This window comes from Pseudophryne corroboree, chromosome 1 (genome assembly GCF_028390025.1).
Source record: "Pseudophryne corroboree isolate aPseCor3 chromosome 1, aPseCor3.hap2, whole genome shotgun sequence".
Classification (NCBI taxonomy): domain Eukaryota; kingdom Metazoa; phylum Chordata; class Amphibia; order Anura; family Myobatrachidae; genus Pseudophryne; species Pseudophryne corroboree.
In genome coordinates, this window is record NC_086444.1 from 409,689,304 (window position 1) to 409,708,726 (window position 19,423).

Here is a 19,423-nt window from a genome sequence, read left to right on the forward strand (position 1 = left end):
TTTGAGACGCAATAAATCTAAAGATTTCCACAGGAAAGAAATTCACAGGATTTTTTTAAACAAATTGTGATTGCTGGTATGTGGGCCCTTTAATTTATGATTGTATTTTTTTTTTTTCCTATTTATTTGTGGTCTGTTCTGGCATTTGATATAATTAATGGGGAAGGGGGGGGGGTTTCAGTGGATGTCCTCTCTGGGGTATTATTTTTCTCTATCGTCCTAGTGGATGCTGGGGTTCCTGAAAGGACCATGGGGGATAGCGGCTCCGCAGGAGACAGGGCACAAAAAGTAAAGCTTTTCCAGATCAGGTGGTGTGCACTGGCTCCTCCCCCTATGACCCTCCTCCAGACTCCAGTTAGATTTTTGTGCCCGGCCGAGAAGGGTGCAATCTAGGTGGCTCTCCTAAAGAGCTGCTTAGAAAAAGTTTAGCTAGGTTTTTTATTTTACAGTGATTCCTGCTGGCAACAGGATCACTGCAGCGAGGGACTGAGGGGAGAAGGAGTCAACTCACCTGCGTGCAGGATGGATTGGCTTCTTGGCTACTGGACATCAAGCTCCAGAGGGACGATCACAGGTACAGCCTGGATGGTCACCGGAGCCGCGCCGCCGGCCCCCTTGCAGATGCTGAAGTCAGAAGAGGTCCAGAATCGGCGGCTGAAGACTCCTGCAGTCTTCTAAAGGTAGCGCACAGCACTGCAGCTGTGCGCCATTTTCCTCTCAGCACACTTCACACGCGGTCACTGAGGGTGCAAGGCGCTGGGGGGGGGCGCCCTGGGAGGCAAATGTAACCTATATAAAGGCTAAAAATACCTCACATATAGCCCCTAGAGGCTATATGGAGATATTTAACCCCTGCCTGATTTCTCTAAATAGCGGGAGACGAGCCCGCCAGAAAAGGGGCGGGGCCTATCTCCTCAGCACACGGCGCCATTTCCTCTCACAGCTCCGCTGGTCAGGACGGCTCCCAAGTCTCTCCCCTGCACTGCACTACAGAAACAGGGTAAAACAGAGAGGGGGGGGCAAATTTATGGCGATATTTTGATATAACAAAGCAGCTATAAGGGAGCACTTATTATAAGGCTATCCCTGATATATATATAGCGCTTTTGGTGTGTTCTGGCAAACTCTCCCTCTGTCTCCCCAAAGGGCTAGTGGGTCCTGTCTTCGTTAGGAGCATTCCCTGTGTGTCTGCTGTGTGTCGGTACGTGTGTGTCGACATGTATGAGGACGATATTGGTGTGGAGGCGGAGCAATTGCCAAATATGAGGATGTCACCCCCTAGGGAGTCGACACCAGAATGGATGCCTTTATTTATGGAACTACGGGATAGTGTCAACACGCTAAAGCAGTCGTTTGACGACATGAGGCGGCCGGACAATCAATTAGTGCCTGTCCAGGCGACTCAAACACCGTCAGGGGCTGTGAAACGCCCTTTGCCTCAGTCGGTCGACACAGACCCAGACACAGGCACTGACTCCAGTGGTGACGGTGACGAATCAACCGTATTTTCCAGTAGGGCCACACGTTATATGATTTTGGCAATGAAGGAGGCGTTACATTTAGCTGATACTACAGGTACCACTAAACAGGGTATTATGTGGGGTGTGAAAAAACTACCTATAGTTTTTCCTGAATCAGAAGAATTAAATGACGTGTGTAATGAAGCGTGGGTTGCCCCTGATAAAAAGCTGATAATTTCAAAGAAATTATTGGCATTATACCCTTTCCCGCCAGAGGTTAGGGAGCGCTGGGAAACACCTCCTAGGGTGGACAAGGCGCTAACACGCTTATCTAAACAAGTGGCGTTACCCTCTCCTGAGACGGCCGCACTTAAAGATCCATCAGATAGGAGGATGGAAAATATCCAAAAAAGTATATACACACATGCAGGTGTTATACTACGACCAGCTGTAGCGACTGCCTGGATGTGCAGTGCTGGGGTAGTTTGGTCAGAGTCCCTGATTGAAAATATTGATACCCTGGACAGGGACAATATTTTACTGTCGTTAGAACAAATAAAGGATGCATTTCTTTATATGCGTGATGCACAGAGGGATATCTGCACACTGGCATCACGGGTAAGTGCTATGTCCATTTCGGCCAGAAGAGCTTTATGGACGCGACAGTGGACAGGCGATGCGGATTCAAAACGGCATATGGAAGTTTTGCCGTATAAAGGGGAGGAGTTATTTGGAGTCGGTCTATCAGATTTGGTGGCCACGGCTACAGCCGGGAAATCCACCTTTCTACCTCAAGTCACTCCCCAACATAAAAAGGCACCGACTTTTCAACCGCAGCCCTTTCGTTCCTTTAAAAATAAGAGAGCAAAGGGCTATTCATATCTGCCACGAGGCAGAGGTCGAGGGAAGAGACAGCAACACGCAGCTCCTTCCCAGGAACAGAAGCCCTCCCCGGCTTCTACAAAAGCCTCAGCATGACGCTGGGGCTTCTCAAGCGGACTCGGGGACGGTGGGCGGTCATCTCAAAAATTACAGCGCGCAGTGGGCTCACTCGCAGGTAGATCCCTGGATCCTGCAGATAATATCTCAAGGGTACAGGTTGGAATTAGAGACAGATCCACCTCGCCGTTTCCTGAAGTCTGCTTTACCAACGTCCCCCTCCGAAAGGGAGACGGTTTTGGAAGCCATTCACAAGCTGTACTCTCAGCAGGTGATAGTCAAGGTACCTCTTCTACAACAAGGGAAGGGGTATTATTCCACTCTTTTTGTGGTACCGAAGCCGGATGGCTCGGTAAGGCCTATTCTAAATCTGAAGTCCTTGAACCTGTACATAAAGAAGTTCAAGTTCAAGATGGAGTCACTCAGAGCAGTGATAGCGAACCTGGAAGAGGGGGACTTTATGGTATCCTTGGACATCAAGGATGCGTATCTCCACGTTCCAATTTACCCCTCACACCAGGGGTACCTCAGGTTCGTTGTACAAAACTGTCACTATCAGTTTCAGACGCTGCCGTTCGGATTGTCCACGGCACCTCGGATCTTTACAAAGGTAATGGCCGAGATGATGATTCTTCTTCGAAGAAAAGGCATATTAATTATCCCATACTTGGACGATCTCCTAATAAGGGCAAGGTCCAGAGAACAGCTAGAGATGGGATTAGCACTGTCTCAAGAAGTGCTAAAACAGCACGGGTGGATTCTGAATATTCCAAAATCCCAGTTAATGCCGACAACTCGGCTGCTGTTCCTAGGGATGATTCTGGACACGGTTCAGAAAAAGGTTTTTCTCCCGGAGGAAAAAGCCAAGGAGTTATCCGAGCTTGTCAGGAACCTCCTAAAACCAGGAAAGGTGTCTGTACATCAATGCACAAGAGTCCTGGGAAAAATGGTGGCTTCTTACGAAGCAATTCCATTCGGCAGATTCCACGCAAGAATTTTCCAAAGGGATCTGTTGGACAAATGGTCAGGGTCGCATCTTCAGATGCACCTACGGATAACCCTGTCTCCAAGGACAAGGGTGTCTCTTCTGTGGTGGTTGCAGAGTCCTCATCTATTGGAGGGCCGCAGATTCGGCATACAGGATTGGATCCTGGTGACCACGGACGCCAGCCTGAGAGGCTGGGGAGCAGTCACACAAGGAAGAAACTTCCAGGGAGTATGGACGAGTCTGGAAACGTCTCTTCACATAAACATTCTGGAACTAAGAGCAATATACAATGCTCTAAGCCAGGCAGAACCTCTGCTTCAGGGAAAACCGGTGTTGATCCAGTCGGACAACATCACGGCAGTCGCCCATGTGAACAGACAGGGCGGCACAAGAAGCAGGAGTGCAATGGCAGAAGCTGCAAGGATTCTTCGCTGGGCAGAGAATCATGTGATAGCACTGTCAGCAGTGTTCATCCCGGGAGTGGACAACTGGGAAGCAGACTTCCTCAGCAGACACGATCTTCACCCGGGAGAGTGGGGACTTCATCCAGAAGTCTTCCACATGCTGGTAACCCGTTGGGAAAGACCAATGGTGGACATGATGGCGTCTCGCCTCAACAAAAAACTGGACAGGTATTGCGCCAGGTCAAGAGATCCGCAGGCAATAGCTGTGGACGCGCTGGTAACGCCTTGGGTGTACCAGTCGGTGTATGCGTTTCCTCCTCTGCCTCTCATACCAAAAGTATTGAGAATTATACGGCAAAGAGGCGTAAGAACGATACTAGTGGTTCCGGATTGGCCAAGAAGGACTTGGTACCCGGAACTTCAAGAGATGATCACGGAAGATCCGTGGCCTCTACCTCTAAGGAGGGACTTGCTTCAACAGGGTCCCTGTCTGTTTCAAGACTTACCGCGGCTGCGTTTGACGGCATGGCGGTTGAACGCCGGATCCTAAAGGAAAAAGGCATGCCGGAAGAAGTCATTCCTACTTTGATTAAAGCAAGGAAGGAAGTAACCGTGCAACATTATCACCGAATTTGGCGAAAATATGTTGCGTGGTGCGAAGATCGGAGTGCTCCGACGGAGGAATTTCAACTGGGTCGATTCCTACATTTCCTGCAATCAGGATTGTCTATGGGTCTCAAATTGGGATCTATTAAGGTTCAAATTTCGGCCCTGTCGATTTTCTTTCAAAAAGAATTGGCTTCAGTCCCTGAAGTCCAGACCTTTGTTAAGGGAGTGCTGCATATACAGCCTCCTGTGGTGCCTCCAGTGGCACCGTGGGATCTCAATGTGGTTTTGGACTTTCTAAAATCTCATTGGTTTGAACCACTAAAAAAGGTGGATTTGAAATATCTCACTTGGAAAGTGACCATGCTTCTAGCCCTGGCTTCTGCCAGGAGAGTATCAGAATTGGCAGCTTTATCTTACAAAAGCCCATATCTGATTTTCCATTCGGACAGGGCAGAACTGCGGACTCGTCCGCATTTTCTCCCTAAGGTGGTGTCAGCATTTCATCTGAACCAGCCTATTGTAGTGCCTGCGGCTACAAGTGACTTGGAGGACTCCAAGTTACTGGACGTTGTCAGAGCATTAAAAATATATATTGCAAGGACAGCTGGAGTCAGAAAATCTGACTCGTTGTTTATATTGTATGCACCCAACAAGATGGGTGCTCCTGCGTCTAAGCAGACGATTGCTCGTTGGATCTGTAGCACAATCCAACTTGCACATTCTGTGGCAGGCCTGCCACAGCCTAAATCTGTAAAGGCCCACTCCACAAGGAAGGTGGGCTCATCTTGGGCGGCTGCCCGAGGGGTCTCGGCATTACAACTTTGCCGAGCAGCTACGTGGTCAGGGGAGAACACGTTTGTAAAATTTTACAAATTTGATACTCTGGCTAAGGAGGACCTGGAGTTCTCTCATTCGGTGCTGCAGAGTCATCCGCACTCTCCCGCCCGTTTGGGAGCTTTGGTATAATCCCCATGGTCCTTTCAGGAACCCCAGCATCCACTAGGACGATAGAGAAAATAAGATTTTACTTACCGATAAATCTATTTCTCGGAGTCCGTAGTGGATGCTGGGCGCCCATCCCAAGTGCGGATTATCTGCATAAATTGTACATAGTTATTGTTAACTAATTCGGGTTATTGTTGAAGGAAGCCATCTTTCAGAGGCTCCGCTGTTATCATACTGTTAACTGGGTTTAGATCACAGGTTGTACGGTGTGATTGGTGTGGCTGGTATGAGTCTTACCCGGGATTCAAAATCCTCCCTTATTGTGTACGCTCGTCCGGGCACAGTACCTAACTGGAGTCTGGAGGAGGGTCATAGGGGGAGGAGCCAGTGCACACCACCTGATCTGGAAAAGCTTTACTTTTTGTGCCCTGTCTCCTGCGGAGCCGCTATCCCCCATGGTCCTTTCAGGAACCCCAGCATCCACTACGGACTCCGAGAAATAGATTTATCGGTAAGTAAAATCTTATTTTATTAATGGTGGGAGGTGTCCCCAGTGCATTGCTTTGCCCAGGGCTTACAATGCTGTTAAAATGTCCATTCTCCTATGTCCTAGAGGATGCTGGGGACACTTCAAGAACCATGGGGTATAGACGGGATCCGCAGGAGACATGGGCACTTTAAGACTTTAAAAGGGTTGTGAACTGGCTCCTCCCTCTATGTCCCTCCTCCAGACTCCAGTTTAGAATTGTGCCCAGGGTGACTGGATGCACACTGAGGAGCTCTCCTGAGTTTCTCTGAAAAAGACTTTTGTTAGGTTTATTATTTTCAGGGAGACCTGCTGGCAATAGGCTCCTTGCATCGTGGGACTGAGGGGAGAGAAGCAGACCTACTTCTGTGAGTTTCAAGGCTCTGCTTCTTAGGCTACAGGACACCATTAGCTCCTGAGGGTCTGAACGCTAGGTACGCCTAGATGCCCATTCCCGGAGCCCGCCGTCACCCCCCTTACAGAGCCAGAAGTCAGAAGACGGGTGAGTAGAAGAAGATCAGAAGACTTCAGTGACGGCTTTGAGGTACCACACAGTGGCCGCGCTGCGCGCCATGCTCCCACACACACAGCGGCGCTACAGGGTGCAGGGGGGGGGGGGGGGGGAGGGCGCCCTGGCCAGCATAAAATCCTCATTTTGAGACTGGCTATGAGGTTTTTAAGTGCCTAGGCACTAAATCCGAACCCCCGCCAGTATAAAATAGTGGGGCTGAAGCGCCCCATTAAGGGGGCGTGGCTTAGCCCTCACAGCTCTCATCAGCGCCATTTTCTCTTCACAGAGCTGCAGAGATGCTGGTCCTTCCTCAACACTGCTGTATCAAGTAACAGGGTGCAAAACGGGGGTGGGGGGCACAGTTAATTTGGTGCTGGATTAATTATATAAAAGCGCTAACAGGTTTGAGGCATTATATAAAAAGTTTCAGAACCGGGATAGGCGCTGGGTTGTGAGCTGGCACACTCCCTCTGTGTTTCTCTGACAGGCTTTACTGTGGGTCTGTCCCCTATATGCCCAGTGTGTTTGTGGGTGTCTGTACTTGTGTGTCGGCATGTCTGAGAGCTCTTCCCAGGAGGAGACTGGATTAGGGAAAGAAACAGCTGTGGGAGTGACCCTGTCGGCACCGCCGACGCCTGATTGGGTAAATGTTTTGAGTGCTTTGAATGCGAATGTGGCTCTATTAAATAAGAGATTGGATAAGTCTGAGTCTCAGACCCAGGAATGGAAGAAATCCGTGGAGGATGTGTTGTCAGACCCCCTCGGGGTCACAAAAGCATTTTTACCCAGATAGCAGATACAGATACCGACACGGACTCTGACTCCAGTGTCGACTATAGTGATGCCAGATTAAATCCGAAACAGGCTAAGAGCATTCAGTACATGATTGTGGCGATAAAAGATGTTACATATCACGATACCCTGGATAGGGATAGCATTCTTTTGACACTGGGTCATATCAGGGATGCTGCAGCCTACCTTAAGGAAGCTGCGAGGGACACTGGCCTTTTGGGATCAAGGGCCAATGCCATGGCAGTCTCAGCTAGGAGAGCATTGTGGATTCATCAATGGAATGCTGATGCTGACTCTAAGAAGGCTATGGAGTCTCTGCCGTATAAAGGTCGTGTCTTGTTTGGTGACGGCCTCGCTGACCTGGTATCTATGGCTACCACGGGTAAGTCATCATTTTTACTTTATGTTCCTGCACAACAAAAGAAAACGCTCCATTATCAGATGCAGTCCTTTCAGCCCAATAAATACAAAAGAGGACGAGGGTCTTCCTTCCTTGCTTCTAGAGGAAGAGGAAAGGGAAAAAGGTCACCGGCTGTGGCAGGTTCCCAAGAGCAGAAGTCCTCTCCGGCTTCTACCAAATCCACCGCATGACGCTGGGACTCCTCTGCGGGAGTCCGCACCAGTGGGGGCACGTCTCAAGCTCTTCAGTCTTTTCTGGGTTCGTTCGGCCCTAGACCCATGGGTATTAGAAATAATGTCCCAAGGGTACAAGCTGGAGTTTCAAGACGTTCCCCCTCGACGATTTTTCAAATCTGCTTTACCAGTTTCTCTTCTGGATAGGGAGGTGGTATGTGATGCTATACAAAAGCTATGTCAAAATCAAGTCATTGTCACGGTGCCCCCCGTCACAACAGGGAGAAGGCTTTTATTCGAGCCTGTTCGTGGTCCCGAAGCCGGACGGCTCGGTCAGACCAGTTCTGAACTTAAAATCCCTCAATTCCTATCTAAGAAAATTCAAATTCAAGATGGAGTCTCTCCGAGCAGTGATCTCCAGTCTAAAGGAAGGGGATTTTATGGTGTCGGTCGACAGAAAAGATGCCTAATTACACGTCCCCATATGTCCTCCACATCAGGCTTACCTGAGGTTTGCCGTTCAGGATTGTCATTACCAATTTCAGACGTTGCCGTTTGGTCTGTCCATGGCTCTGAGGGTTTTCACCAAAGTTATGGCGGAAATGATGGTTCTCCTGCGCAAGCAAGGAATCACAATTATCCCGTACTTGGACAATCTCCTGATAAAAGCGAGGTCCAAGGAACAATTACTGCAGAGCATGACGCTCTCCCTGACAATTCTGCATCAACATGGTTGGCTCCTAAACTTGCCAAAATCACAATTGGATCCGACGACAAGGCTGTCGTTCTTGGGTATGATTCTGGACACGGAATTACAGAGTTTTTCTTCCAGTGGAAAAGGCTCTAGAAATTCAGAACCTGGTCAAACAGATTCTGAAACCAGCACTCGGTTGCTAGGGAAGAGAGTGGCGGCCTACGAGGCCATTCAGTTTGGCAGATTCCATGCCAGTGTTTCAGTGCGACCTGTTGGACGAATGGTCCGGGTCCCATCTGCACATGCACCGACAGATAATCCTGTCTTCCAACACCAGAATCTCACTCCTGTGGTGGCTGCACAGCTCTCACCTCCTAGAGGGATGCAGGTTCGGGATCCAGGACTGGATCCTGGTGACCACGGATGCGAGTCACCGAGGCTGGGGTGCAGTCACACAGGGGGAAAATTTCCAGGGAACATGGTCAAGCCAGGAAGCTTGTCTACACATAAACATTCTGGAATTAAGGGCCATTTACAATGGCCTTCTACAAGCGGAACATCTTCTTCGCGATCTGCCCGTCTTGATTCAGTCGGACAACACAACAGCAGTGGCGTACGTAAACCGCCAGGGCGAAACAAAGAGCAGAGCGGCAATGGCAGAAGCCACAAATGTTTTCCGCTGGGTGGAAAGGCATGTAAGCGCTCTGTCAGCGGTCTTCATTCCAGGTGTGGACAACTGGGAAGCAGACTTCCTCAGCAGACACGATCTCCATCCAGGAGAGTGGGGTCTTCATCAAGAGGTCTTTGCAGAAGTGACAAGTCATTGGGGAATTCCTCAAATAGACATGATGGTGTCTCGCCTCAACAAGAAACTTCCGAGATATTGTTCCAGGTCGAGGGACCCTCAAGCAATAGCGGTGGATGCCCTAGTGACACCGTGGGTGTTTCAGTCGGTATATGTGTTCCCTCCGATTTCACTCATTCCAAAAGTGATAAAGATCATAAAAAGAACAAGGGTTCATGCAATCCTCATTGTTCCAGACTGGCCAAGGAGGGCCTGGTATCCAGATCTTCAGGAATTGCTCATAGGAAATCCCTGGCCTCTTCCTCTACAAGAGGATCTCTTTTAGCAGGGGCCGTGCGTGTACCAAGACTTACCGCGGCTTCGTTTGACGGCTTGGAGGTTGAACGCCGGATCCTAGCCCGAAAGGGTATTCCCGGGGAAGTAATTCCCACACTGCTTCAGGATAGAAAAGAAGTAACAGCGAAACACTATCACCGTATTTGGAGAAAATATGTGTCTTGGTGTGAATCCAAGAAGGCTCCTACGGAAGAATTTCAGCTGGGCCGTTTTCTCCACTTTCTGCAAGCAGGGGTGGATGCAGGCCTAAAGTTAGGCTCAATTAAAGTACAAATTTCGGCCTTGTCAATTTTCTTTCAAAAAGAATTGGCCTCCCTTCCGGAAGTTCAGACTTTCGTGAAAGGCGTGCTGCACATCCAACCTCCCTTTGTGCCCCCGGTGGCACCATGGGATCTTAACGTGGTGTTGCAGTTCCTGCAATCTCATTGGTTTGAATCTTTACGTAAGGTAGAGTTGAAACTCGTCACTTGGAAAGTGATCATGCTGTTGGCCTTGGCCTCTGCAAGGCGGGTGTCTGAATTGGCGGCTTTGTCTCACAAGAGCCCCTATTTGATCTTCCATGAAGATAGAGCGGACTTGAGAACTCGTCAGCAATTTCTGCCAAAAGTGGTGTCATCGTTTCACATGCACCAACCTATTGTGGTGCCTGTGGCTACTGACGCCTTAGCGGAATTGAAGTCTCTAGATGTGGTCAGAGCTTTGAAAATTTATGTAGCCCGAACGGCTCAGATTAGGAAAACGGAGGCTCTGTTTGTCCTGTATGCTCCCAACAAGATTGGGGCTCCTGCTTCCAAGCAGACTATTGCACGCTGGATCTGTAATACGATTCAGCAGGCTCATTCTACGGCTGGATTGCCGTTACCGAAATCGGTGAAGGCCCATTCTACCAGAAAAGTGGCCTCATCCTGCGCGGCTGCCCGGGGCGTCTCGGCATTACAGCTTTGCCGAGCAGCTACTTGGTCGGGTTCAAACACTTTTGCAAAATTCTACAAGTTTGATACCCTGGCTAAGGAGGACCTCTTGTTTGGTCAATCGGTGCTGCAGAGTCATCCGCACTCTCCCGCCCATTCTTGAGCTTTGGTATACACCCCATGGTTCTTGAAGTGTCCCCAGCATCCTCTAGGACGTAGGAGAAAATAGGATTTTAATACCTACCGGTAAATCCTTTTCTCTTAGTCCATAGAGGATGCTGGGCGCCCGTCCCAGTGTGTATTGTATATGCAGTCATTGGTTATGGTTACACACGTGTTGTGTTGCGTTGCGTTTATAGTCAGCCTGTTGCTGTCATTATTCATGCTGTTGCATGCGTTGGGTTGAATGCCATGTTGTACGGCATGCTTGAGGTGTGAGCTGGTATGTATCTCACCTTAGTTTTAAATCAAAATAAATCCTTTTTCCTCAAAATGTCCGTCTCCCTGGGCACAGTTCCTATAACTGGAGTCTGGAGGAGGGGCATAGAGGGAGGAGCCAGTTCACACCCCTTTTAAAGTCTTAAAGTGCCCATGTCTCCTGCAGATCCCATCTATACCCCATGGTTCTTGAAGTGTCCCCAGCATCCTCTACGGACTAAGAGAAAAGGATTTACCGGTAGGTATTAAAATCCTATTTTCATCTTATACCCCTTTTCCACTGTAGCACGGGTCGCAGCCGTGTCGCCTGACACGGCTGCGACCCGTGCTACAGCCCCCTTTCCCTCAGCGCTCACCTACCCGGCATATTGCTGGGTTGGTAACGCGGCAGGGGCGGTGCTGGGAGATCACATGATCTCCCAGCACCGCCCTCCCACACACTGTGAACAGGAGTCGTGTCGCATAGACAAGGCTCCCGTTCACACTAGACAGCTTACCGGGTGGAACACGTGTTCAATCCAGCAAGCTACCCGGGTAGGATTCCCGGATCACTTGATCCGGGAATTTGCAGGGGGACCCTTTTCCACTAGGGAAGAACACTGGTAAATGCGCGCCCCTGCACATTTTAAGGAGCTAGTGGAAAGGGGGTATTAGTATAAAGCTTTTATATGGTGTACTTGAAATCCCACCATTATTACTGACAATCTAGACCTTCTGCATTCACTTACCCAAAAACTTCTCAATAGCCCCCACAGCCTCCTGATCTGAGATGACCTCTGAGAAAACGGGATGTTCCTGAGCCACTTTTAATGTTTGCGCTCCCACAGTCTTTGCTCCTAATGTCTTCGCAACACTAAGAAATGTAAATGTTTAGGATTTGTTTATATATATATATATATATATATATATACACTAATGCAGTATATCAACCTGTAAAGAACTGAGAACATTGTCACAGGCCATTCCAAATTATCAAATTGCCCACAGACACCATACCTTTGCAGATCTGGTAATTTGACTTGACCATGCATGATGCTAATTATTCTCCAGCATGTCTGATTAAAATTCATGATCAGATTTGAACAAGCAGAATAGCAGAGAACCCTGTTTCACTGGGTCTTTGAAGTGTTACGTAAGTGTCAGCCAAGTTAATGTTCTTTGAAGAACAGGTGTATTAAATTCAATCCTTCAAGAAAGGTGGAAACATGTCCATCGCTACCGTTTTTGTCACCGTGTAACCTGTGTTAGATAAATGACTGCTAGAAAGGTTATTGGTTGCTAAGGGCAACTTCTCTACTTTATTGATCTCAAAGGTTTTATACATATCACCTTTATTGACTCGATGAAATAATGGATAATACATCATGGGTGGAATGTACTAAAGGGAAAATGCGGTAAAACCCCCATTTTCAGGTGTTTTAATTCCTTTTCATAGGTACTATAGCCTGGCTGCAGGGATTTTGGCACTGAGGGTATCGCCATCTTTTTATGGCAATACTGTATTTAAGCCTATGGGCTTCTTTCGCACTCGCCGCTTGGCGCCGCACCCGCCAACCCCCACTCACCTCTATCTAGGCAGCATCCCAGTGCAGCCCCACGATCCTCCACTCCCTCCTCCCCCCGCATCACAGCCATTTGTCCTTCCGGCTGTAGAGGGGAGGAGGAGGAGCTCGGGGGACTCCCAGCACACGGGGCTAAGAGGTGACGGTCCCCACAGAGACCCACTGCAAACCACCTCACCGGTATCGCAGGAGGCTTCTATCATCGCTTTGCGATGTTAATCGCATATGTTAGTACATATGCAATTAGCATCGCTGCGGTGTCTCATATTGCACAGGCTGTACTTTGTCAGTCAATTACTTTTCGTACAGATCATCTGTTGTTGTGAAGAAAATTAAATAGAAAATATGACAACAAGCCTAATAAGAACTACAATCTTCTGCTACGCTGGCTGTGAATGGCACTGTGGAATGTAGACTCATCATGCATAGTTATACAACATAAGGGTTTTTGTTTTTTTAAAGTTTATGCCCAGATATATCAAGCCCTGGAGAGTGATAAATTGCAGGGAGATAACTGTCATTTTTCAAAAACACACCTGTAACATGTCAGTTAGGAGCTGATTGGTTGGTACTTTATCACTGTGCAATTTATCACTCTCTAAGGCTTCATAAATCTGTGCATTAATGTTATACCACATATAAAATGATAACTATTGAACACAAAATATTGTATAGTTTGAGACTATATGCATACCTGGTAATTTCAGGAAGAGTAACTAATTTCCCAGCTTCCAAAGCAGCATGAAGGCTGTGAGCGCCTATGGTTTCCATGGCAATGATGGGGACATCACTCCATCCTACTTCATGGAGGCCTTGGACCACTCCGCAGAGCAAACCACCGCCACCTACTGACAGGGCAATTGCCCCAGGCTTTGCAGGCAGGCCTTCCTTTATTTCTTTTACAAGTGAGGTGTGGCCTTCCCTGTAGAATGAGAAACCATTGCCAAAAATAAACATTAACTAATGTATTATGAACACAATAATACTGTTGATAGGACTGCATTATTTCTCTTACGTCCTAGAGGATGCTGGGGTCCATATTAGTACCATGGGGTATAGACTGGTCCACCAGGAGCCATTGGCACTTTAAGAGTTTGAGAGTGTGGGCTGGCTCCTCCTCTATGCCCCTCCTACCAGACTCGGTTTAGAAAATGTGCCCGGAGGAGCCGGTCACAGCTAGGGGAGCTCTATAGAGCTTCTTTAGAAAAGATTATTTTAGAGTTTGTTTTTTTACAGGCAGGCTGCTGGCAACAACCTCCCTGCATCGAAGGACTGAGTGGGGGAGCAGTGTCCACCCTGCGGGGTCTGAGCCACTGTCTCTGCTGACTGGACACTGAGCTCCAGAGGGGATAGATCGCTCCCCGCCGCAGGGGAACGCTCACCCCAGCAGCATGCTGCCAACCCCTTACAGAGCTGAAGTGTGGTGAGTGAGTCACTGACCCCCCCTAGCAAGCAGGTGGCCGGTGTGAAGATGGCGGAAACAGGGTAGGAGCGCAATACTAACTGCGCTCCGGGGAGCTCAGCGGTACTTAAGTGCGGCGCTGTGAGGGGCGCCCTGAGCCAGCGCCTTAACCCTACATTGACCAGAAAGCCTGTCTGGGTCCGCGGATCTCAGCCAGCACAAAATCCTCAGGCCAGTATAATCTTGGAAGAGCGGGAAGACAGCGCCATTAAGGGGGCGGGGCTTCTCAGAGTGGACCCAGCAGCGTTCAGTGCCATTTTCCTGCCTGCAGACACGCTGCCAGTGGAAGAGCAGTCCCTCCAGAGCACCTCTAGCTATCTGTACGGTACCAGGGAGTTGTAGAAGGGAGGGGAGCCTGTGTACAGACTGTGTCACCTATTAAGGGACACAGTCAGCGCTGGTTAAGGGTCTCCCTATACCTATATAGCGCTGTGTGTGGGTTGGCTCCAAACTCTGTGTCTCTCTGACATTCTTGGGGGGGAAACTCTGTCTGCCCTGTACCCTGTGTGTATGTGGGGTGTACAAGCAAACATGTCTAGAGACTGTCTCGTATGCTGCAAAGGATTTATCTTCTCGGGGAGATCCCATCCCATGTAATCAGGATTGCACTGTTGTAGCGCAGATCCCTGCTAGAGAACCGGAGTGGTTAACCTCTCTTAGGGGGGCTATTTCTCAGATTTCTGAAAGGGTTGCAAGGACTGAGCATGCTACTCAGGTATTGCAGTCCTCTATGGCAGTATGGTCAGATACTGCTCCCTCGGGACCCCCTGCGGTACATTCTCACAAACATGCTCTTGCCCAGATTATGCAGGATGACACGGATACAGATTCTGACACAGCAGACGGTGATGGGGATGTGTCGAGGGGGTCGGCATCACTTGCTAAGGGGGTGCAGTTGATGATTGAGGCCATGCGGGATGTGTTACATATTTCTGACACACCTCCTGAGCAGGTTGAGGAGGCCTTTTTCACGGACAGCAAGAAAGCCCCTCTCACCTTCCCGGCATCTAAGGAATTAAATGCTGTATTTGAAAAAGCCTGGGAAAACCCGGAGAGAAAATTCCAGATCCCTAAAAGGGTTCTGGTTGCTTTTCCCTTCCCGGAAGATGATAGAAATAAATGGGAGTCTCCGCCTATAGTTGACGCCTCTGTCTCTAGGCTGTCAAAACAGGTGGTCTTACCAGTCCCAGGATCTACCGTGTTGAAAGACCCGGCAGATCGCAAAGTGGATGCTACGCTCAAATCCATATACACGGCTTCAGGGGCTATACTGCGGCCTACTATTGCCTGTGCATGGATTTCAAAAGCTATAGCAAAGTGGTCAATCACTCTGCAGGAGGACTTGACTACGATGGATAAAGGTGATGTTGATTTATTTTTACGTAACATACAGGATTCTGCAGGGTTCCTGGTAGAATCCATGAAGGATCTGGTTTCCATGGCTGCGGGGATCTCCTCCATGTCCGTCTCGGCTCGCAGGGGTCTCTGGCTGCGCCAATGGTCTGTGGACACGGAATCCAGGAAAAGTGTGGAAAGCCTACCCTATACAGGTCAGGCTCTGTTTGGGGAGGCGCTGGATACGTGGATTGCCACGGCTACAGTGGGTAAGTCTCCTTTTCTCCCCTCAGGTGCACTGGCTACGAAGAAGCCTTTTACTGCCAACGCATCACAGTTCATTTGGCCCACTAGGCCTAGAAAGAACAAGCCCTCTCACACCTTCTTTAGAGGTGGTTGTGCCAAATCCAAAAAGCCTGCTCCCACAGGTTCCCAGGACCAGAAGCCTGCTTCTGGTACCTCAAAGTCCTCAGCATGACGGTGGACTGCAAAGCCTGGAGGAAGGTCAGGTGGGAGCAAGACTCTGGCATTTCAGCCACATCTGGGTGTCGTATGGCCTGGACCCCTGGATACAGGACAGTGTCCCGGGGTACAGGCTGGAGTTTCAAACTCTCCCACCTCACAGATTCTTCAAATCAGATGGCCGGCTTTGCAGGCAGACAGAGCTATTCTACTGGACGCTATCCGAAAATTTATAGTCTCAGAGGTCATTGTTCCAGTTCCACCTCATCAGTTGACCAAAGGTTACTATTTGAACCTTTTTGTGGTTCTGAAGCCGGATGGTTCAGTAAGGCCAATTCTGAACTTGGAATCTTTGAACCCTTATCTCAGGGACTTCAAATTCAAGATGGAGTGTCTGAGGGCAGTTATCTCAGGACTGACTGAGGGGGAGTTCCTGGTGTCCCTGGACATCAAGGATGCGTACCTCCACATTCCCATTTGGTCGCCGCATCAGGCTTACCTCAGGTTTGCACCGATAGACTATCACTATCCGTTTCAGGCACTGCCGTTTGGTCTCTCCACGGCACCGAGGGTCTTCACCAAGGTGATGGCAGAGATGATGGTTCTCCTCCGCAAGCAGGGGGTGAACATAATTCCGTATCTGGATGATCTGCTGATCAAGGCATCATCCAAGGAGAAGTTGTTAAGATCCATTGCTCTGATGACGCATCTGCTCAAGGAGCACGGTTGGATTCTGAACCTTCCAAAGTCTCATCTGGAGCCGACGAGGCGGTCTTTCCTGGGGATGATCCTCGACACAGAGGTGCAGAAGGTGTTTCTACCGGTGGAGAAAGCGTTGGTGATTCAATCCATGGTTCGGGATGTCTTGAAACCTGCCAAGGTGTCTGTTCATCAGTGCATCTGCCTTCTGGGGAAGATGGTTGCCTCCTACGCGGCTCTGCAGTACGGAAGGTTTCATGCTCGCTCCTTTCAACTGGATCTCTTGGACCAGTGGTCGGGATCTCACCTACACATGCACCAGAGGATACGTCTGTCTCCGAAAGCCAGGATTTCGCTTCTCTGGTGACTACAACTACCACACCTTCTGGAGGGCTGAAGGATTGGAGCCCAGGACTGGATCCTTCTAACCACGCATGCAAGTCTAAGAAGTTGGGGAGCAGTCGCTCAAGGGGAAACCTTCCAAGGAAGGTGGTCAAGTCAAGAATCCCTTCTTCCGATAAACATCCTAGAGCTAAGAGCTGTATACGACAGCCTTCTTCAAGCAGCACACCTTCTACAGGATCGGGCTGTTCAGGTGCAGTCGGACAACGTGACCACAGTGGGCTACATAAACCGACAAGGTGGAACGAAGAGCAGGGCTGCAATGTCGGAGCTGACAAAAATCCTCCTCTGGGCAGAAAGGCATGCGATAGCGATGTCAGCAATCTTCATTCCGGAATAGACAACTGGGAAGCGGACTTCCTCAGCAGACACGATCTCCATCCAGGAGAGTGGGGCCTCCCCCATGCAGTGTTCGAGGAGGTAACAGTTGGTGGGGGGTTCCTCACATAGACATGATGGCCTCCCGCCTCAACAAGAAGCTGCAGAGGTACTGTTCCAAGTTGAGGGACCCACAGGCAGTGGCAGTGGACACACTAGTAATACCGTGGGTGTTCACATCAGTGTATGTATTCCCTCCACTTCCTCTAATTCCAAGAGTTCTACAATTTGTAAAAAGAACAAAAGTTCTGGAAATCCTCATTGCTCCAGACTGGCCAAGGAGGGCTTGGCATGCGGATCTGCTGGATCTACTGCTGGAAGATCCAAGGCCCCTACCTCTTCGAGAGGATCTTCTACTGCAGGGGCCGTTCGCTTATCAAGACTTACCAAGGCTACGTTTGACGGCATGGCGGTGGAGTGCCAGATCTTAGCTCGGAAGGGTATTCAGAGCAAGGTTATTCCTACCCTGATACAGGCTAGGAAGTGGGTAACGTCTAAACATTACCATCGAATTTGGAAAAAATGTGTCTTAGTGTGACTCCAAGAAATTTCCTGCGGTGGAGTTTCAACTTAGACGTTTTCTCCTTTTCCTGCAAGCAGGTGTGGATATGGGCCTAAGATTGGGCTCCATCAAGGTCCAGATCTCAGCTTTGTCCATTTTCTTCCAGAAACAATTAGCTGTCCTCCCTGAGGTTCAGACCTTTTTGAAAGGGGTTCTGCACATCCAGCCTCCCTTTGTGGCGCCAACGGCACCATGGGATCTTGATGTGGTGTTGCAGTTCCTGCAATCGGATTAGTTTGAGCCTCTGCAGGAGGCTGAAATCAAGTTTCTCACGTGGAAGGCGGTCAATTTGTTGGCCTTGGCTTCTGCTCGACGTGTGTCAGAATTGGGGGCTTTGTACTGTAAAAGTCCCTATCTGGTCTTCCATGAACATAGGGTGGAACTCAGGACTCGTCCACAGTTCTTCCTAAGATTGTGTCGGCTTTTCATATCAACCAACCTATTGTGGTGCCAGTGGCTCCTGACTCCTCAATTGCTTCAAAGGCCTTGGATGTTGTGAGGACTTTGAAGATTTGTGTGAAGAGGACTGCTCCTCTCAGGAAATCTGACTCTGTTTGTCCTCTATGATCCCAAGAAAATTGGGTGTCCTGCTACTAAGCTGTCGATTTCTCGCTGGTTCAGGTTCACCATCCAGCATGCCTATTTTACGGCAGGCTTGCCGTGTCCAAAATCGGTTAAGGCCCACTCTACTCGTAAAGTGGGTTCTTCCTGGGCGGCTGCCCGGGGTGTCTCGGCCTTACAGCTTTGCCGAGCAGCTGCTTGGTCTGGTTTGAACACGTTTGCTAAGTTTTACAAGTTCGATACTTTGGCCTCTGATGACCTCACGTTTGGTCAAGCAGTTCTGCAGGAGCCTGCGCGCTCTCCCTCCCGTTCTGGGAGCTTTGGTACATCCCCATGGTACTAATATTGACCCCAGCATCCTCTAGGACGTAAGAGAAAATAGGATTTTGGTAAATCCTTTTCTTGTAGTCCATAGAGGATGCTGGGCGCCCGCCCAGCGCTTCTTTATCCTGCAGTGGTTATTTGGTTCAGTACTACCTGGTTCCTATGTAAGTTCTGTGTTCGTTCCTGATTCAGCTGTTGCTGAGTTTTCTGGCATGATGGCCAGATTTGCCTTGTTGTGTGAGCTGGTATGAATCTCTCCACTATCTGTGTATTTCCTTCTCTCGAAGTATGTTGTCTACTCGGGCACAGTTTCTAGACTGAGTCTGGTAGGAGAGGCATAGAGGGAGGAGCCAGCCCACACTGTTAAACTCTTAAAGTGCAAATGGCTCTTGGTGGACCCGTCTATACCCCATGGTACTAATATGGACCCCAGCATCCTCTACGGACAACGACAAAAGGATTTACCAGTAGGTAATTAATATCCTATTTATTATTAACATGGTATTCCCCATCGCATCCAAGCCACAAAATCTATCGCATTCCGTGTCATGGTGCATACGAAGTAAGTGTCCAAACCTCTGGAAACAGCATATTTGGAGGTGTGGCTGCATTTTTATTTTTGCGGCATCCCGCCCTTTGGTGCCTATGTACTAAGAATTGCAGAAGTGCTGCAATTTTTTTTTTTTTTTTTAGCAAAAAAAAAATCTCCACTGTGTTGTAAATGTAACTCACAGGGACAGCAGTA

The 19,423-nt window shown here is 49.1% G+C and overlaps 2 protein-coding genes across 3 annotated transcripts in view; both read right to left on the reverse strand.

Annotated features, from left to right (window-relative positions):
- The window catches only part of FICD (FIC domain protein adenylyltransferase), a 1,034,845-nt gene that overhangs the window by 373,587 nt on the left and 641,835 nt on the right, over nt 1–19,423 (reverse strand). The window lies entirely within an intron of this gene.
- Nucleotides 1–19,423, reverse strand: part of SDS (serine dehydratase) — a 68,439-nt gene that overhangs the window by 10,608 nt on the left and 38,408 nt on the right. For both annotated transcript variants that reach the window (XM_063913283.1, XM_063913284.1), the window contains exons 6-7: nt 13,188–13,415; nt 11,660–11,784 (exon numbers count right to left, since the gene is read on the reverse strand). In XM_063913283.1, coding sequence (XP_063769353.1) covers nt 11,660–11,784; nt 13,188–13,415 — 353 coding nt within the window. The remainder of the gene's footprint in view (nt 1–11,659; nt 11,785–13,187; nt 13,416–19,423) is intronic.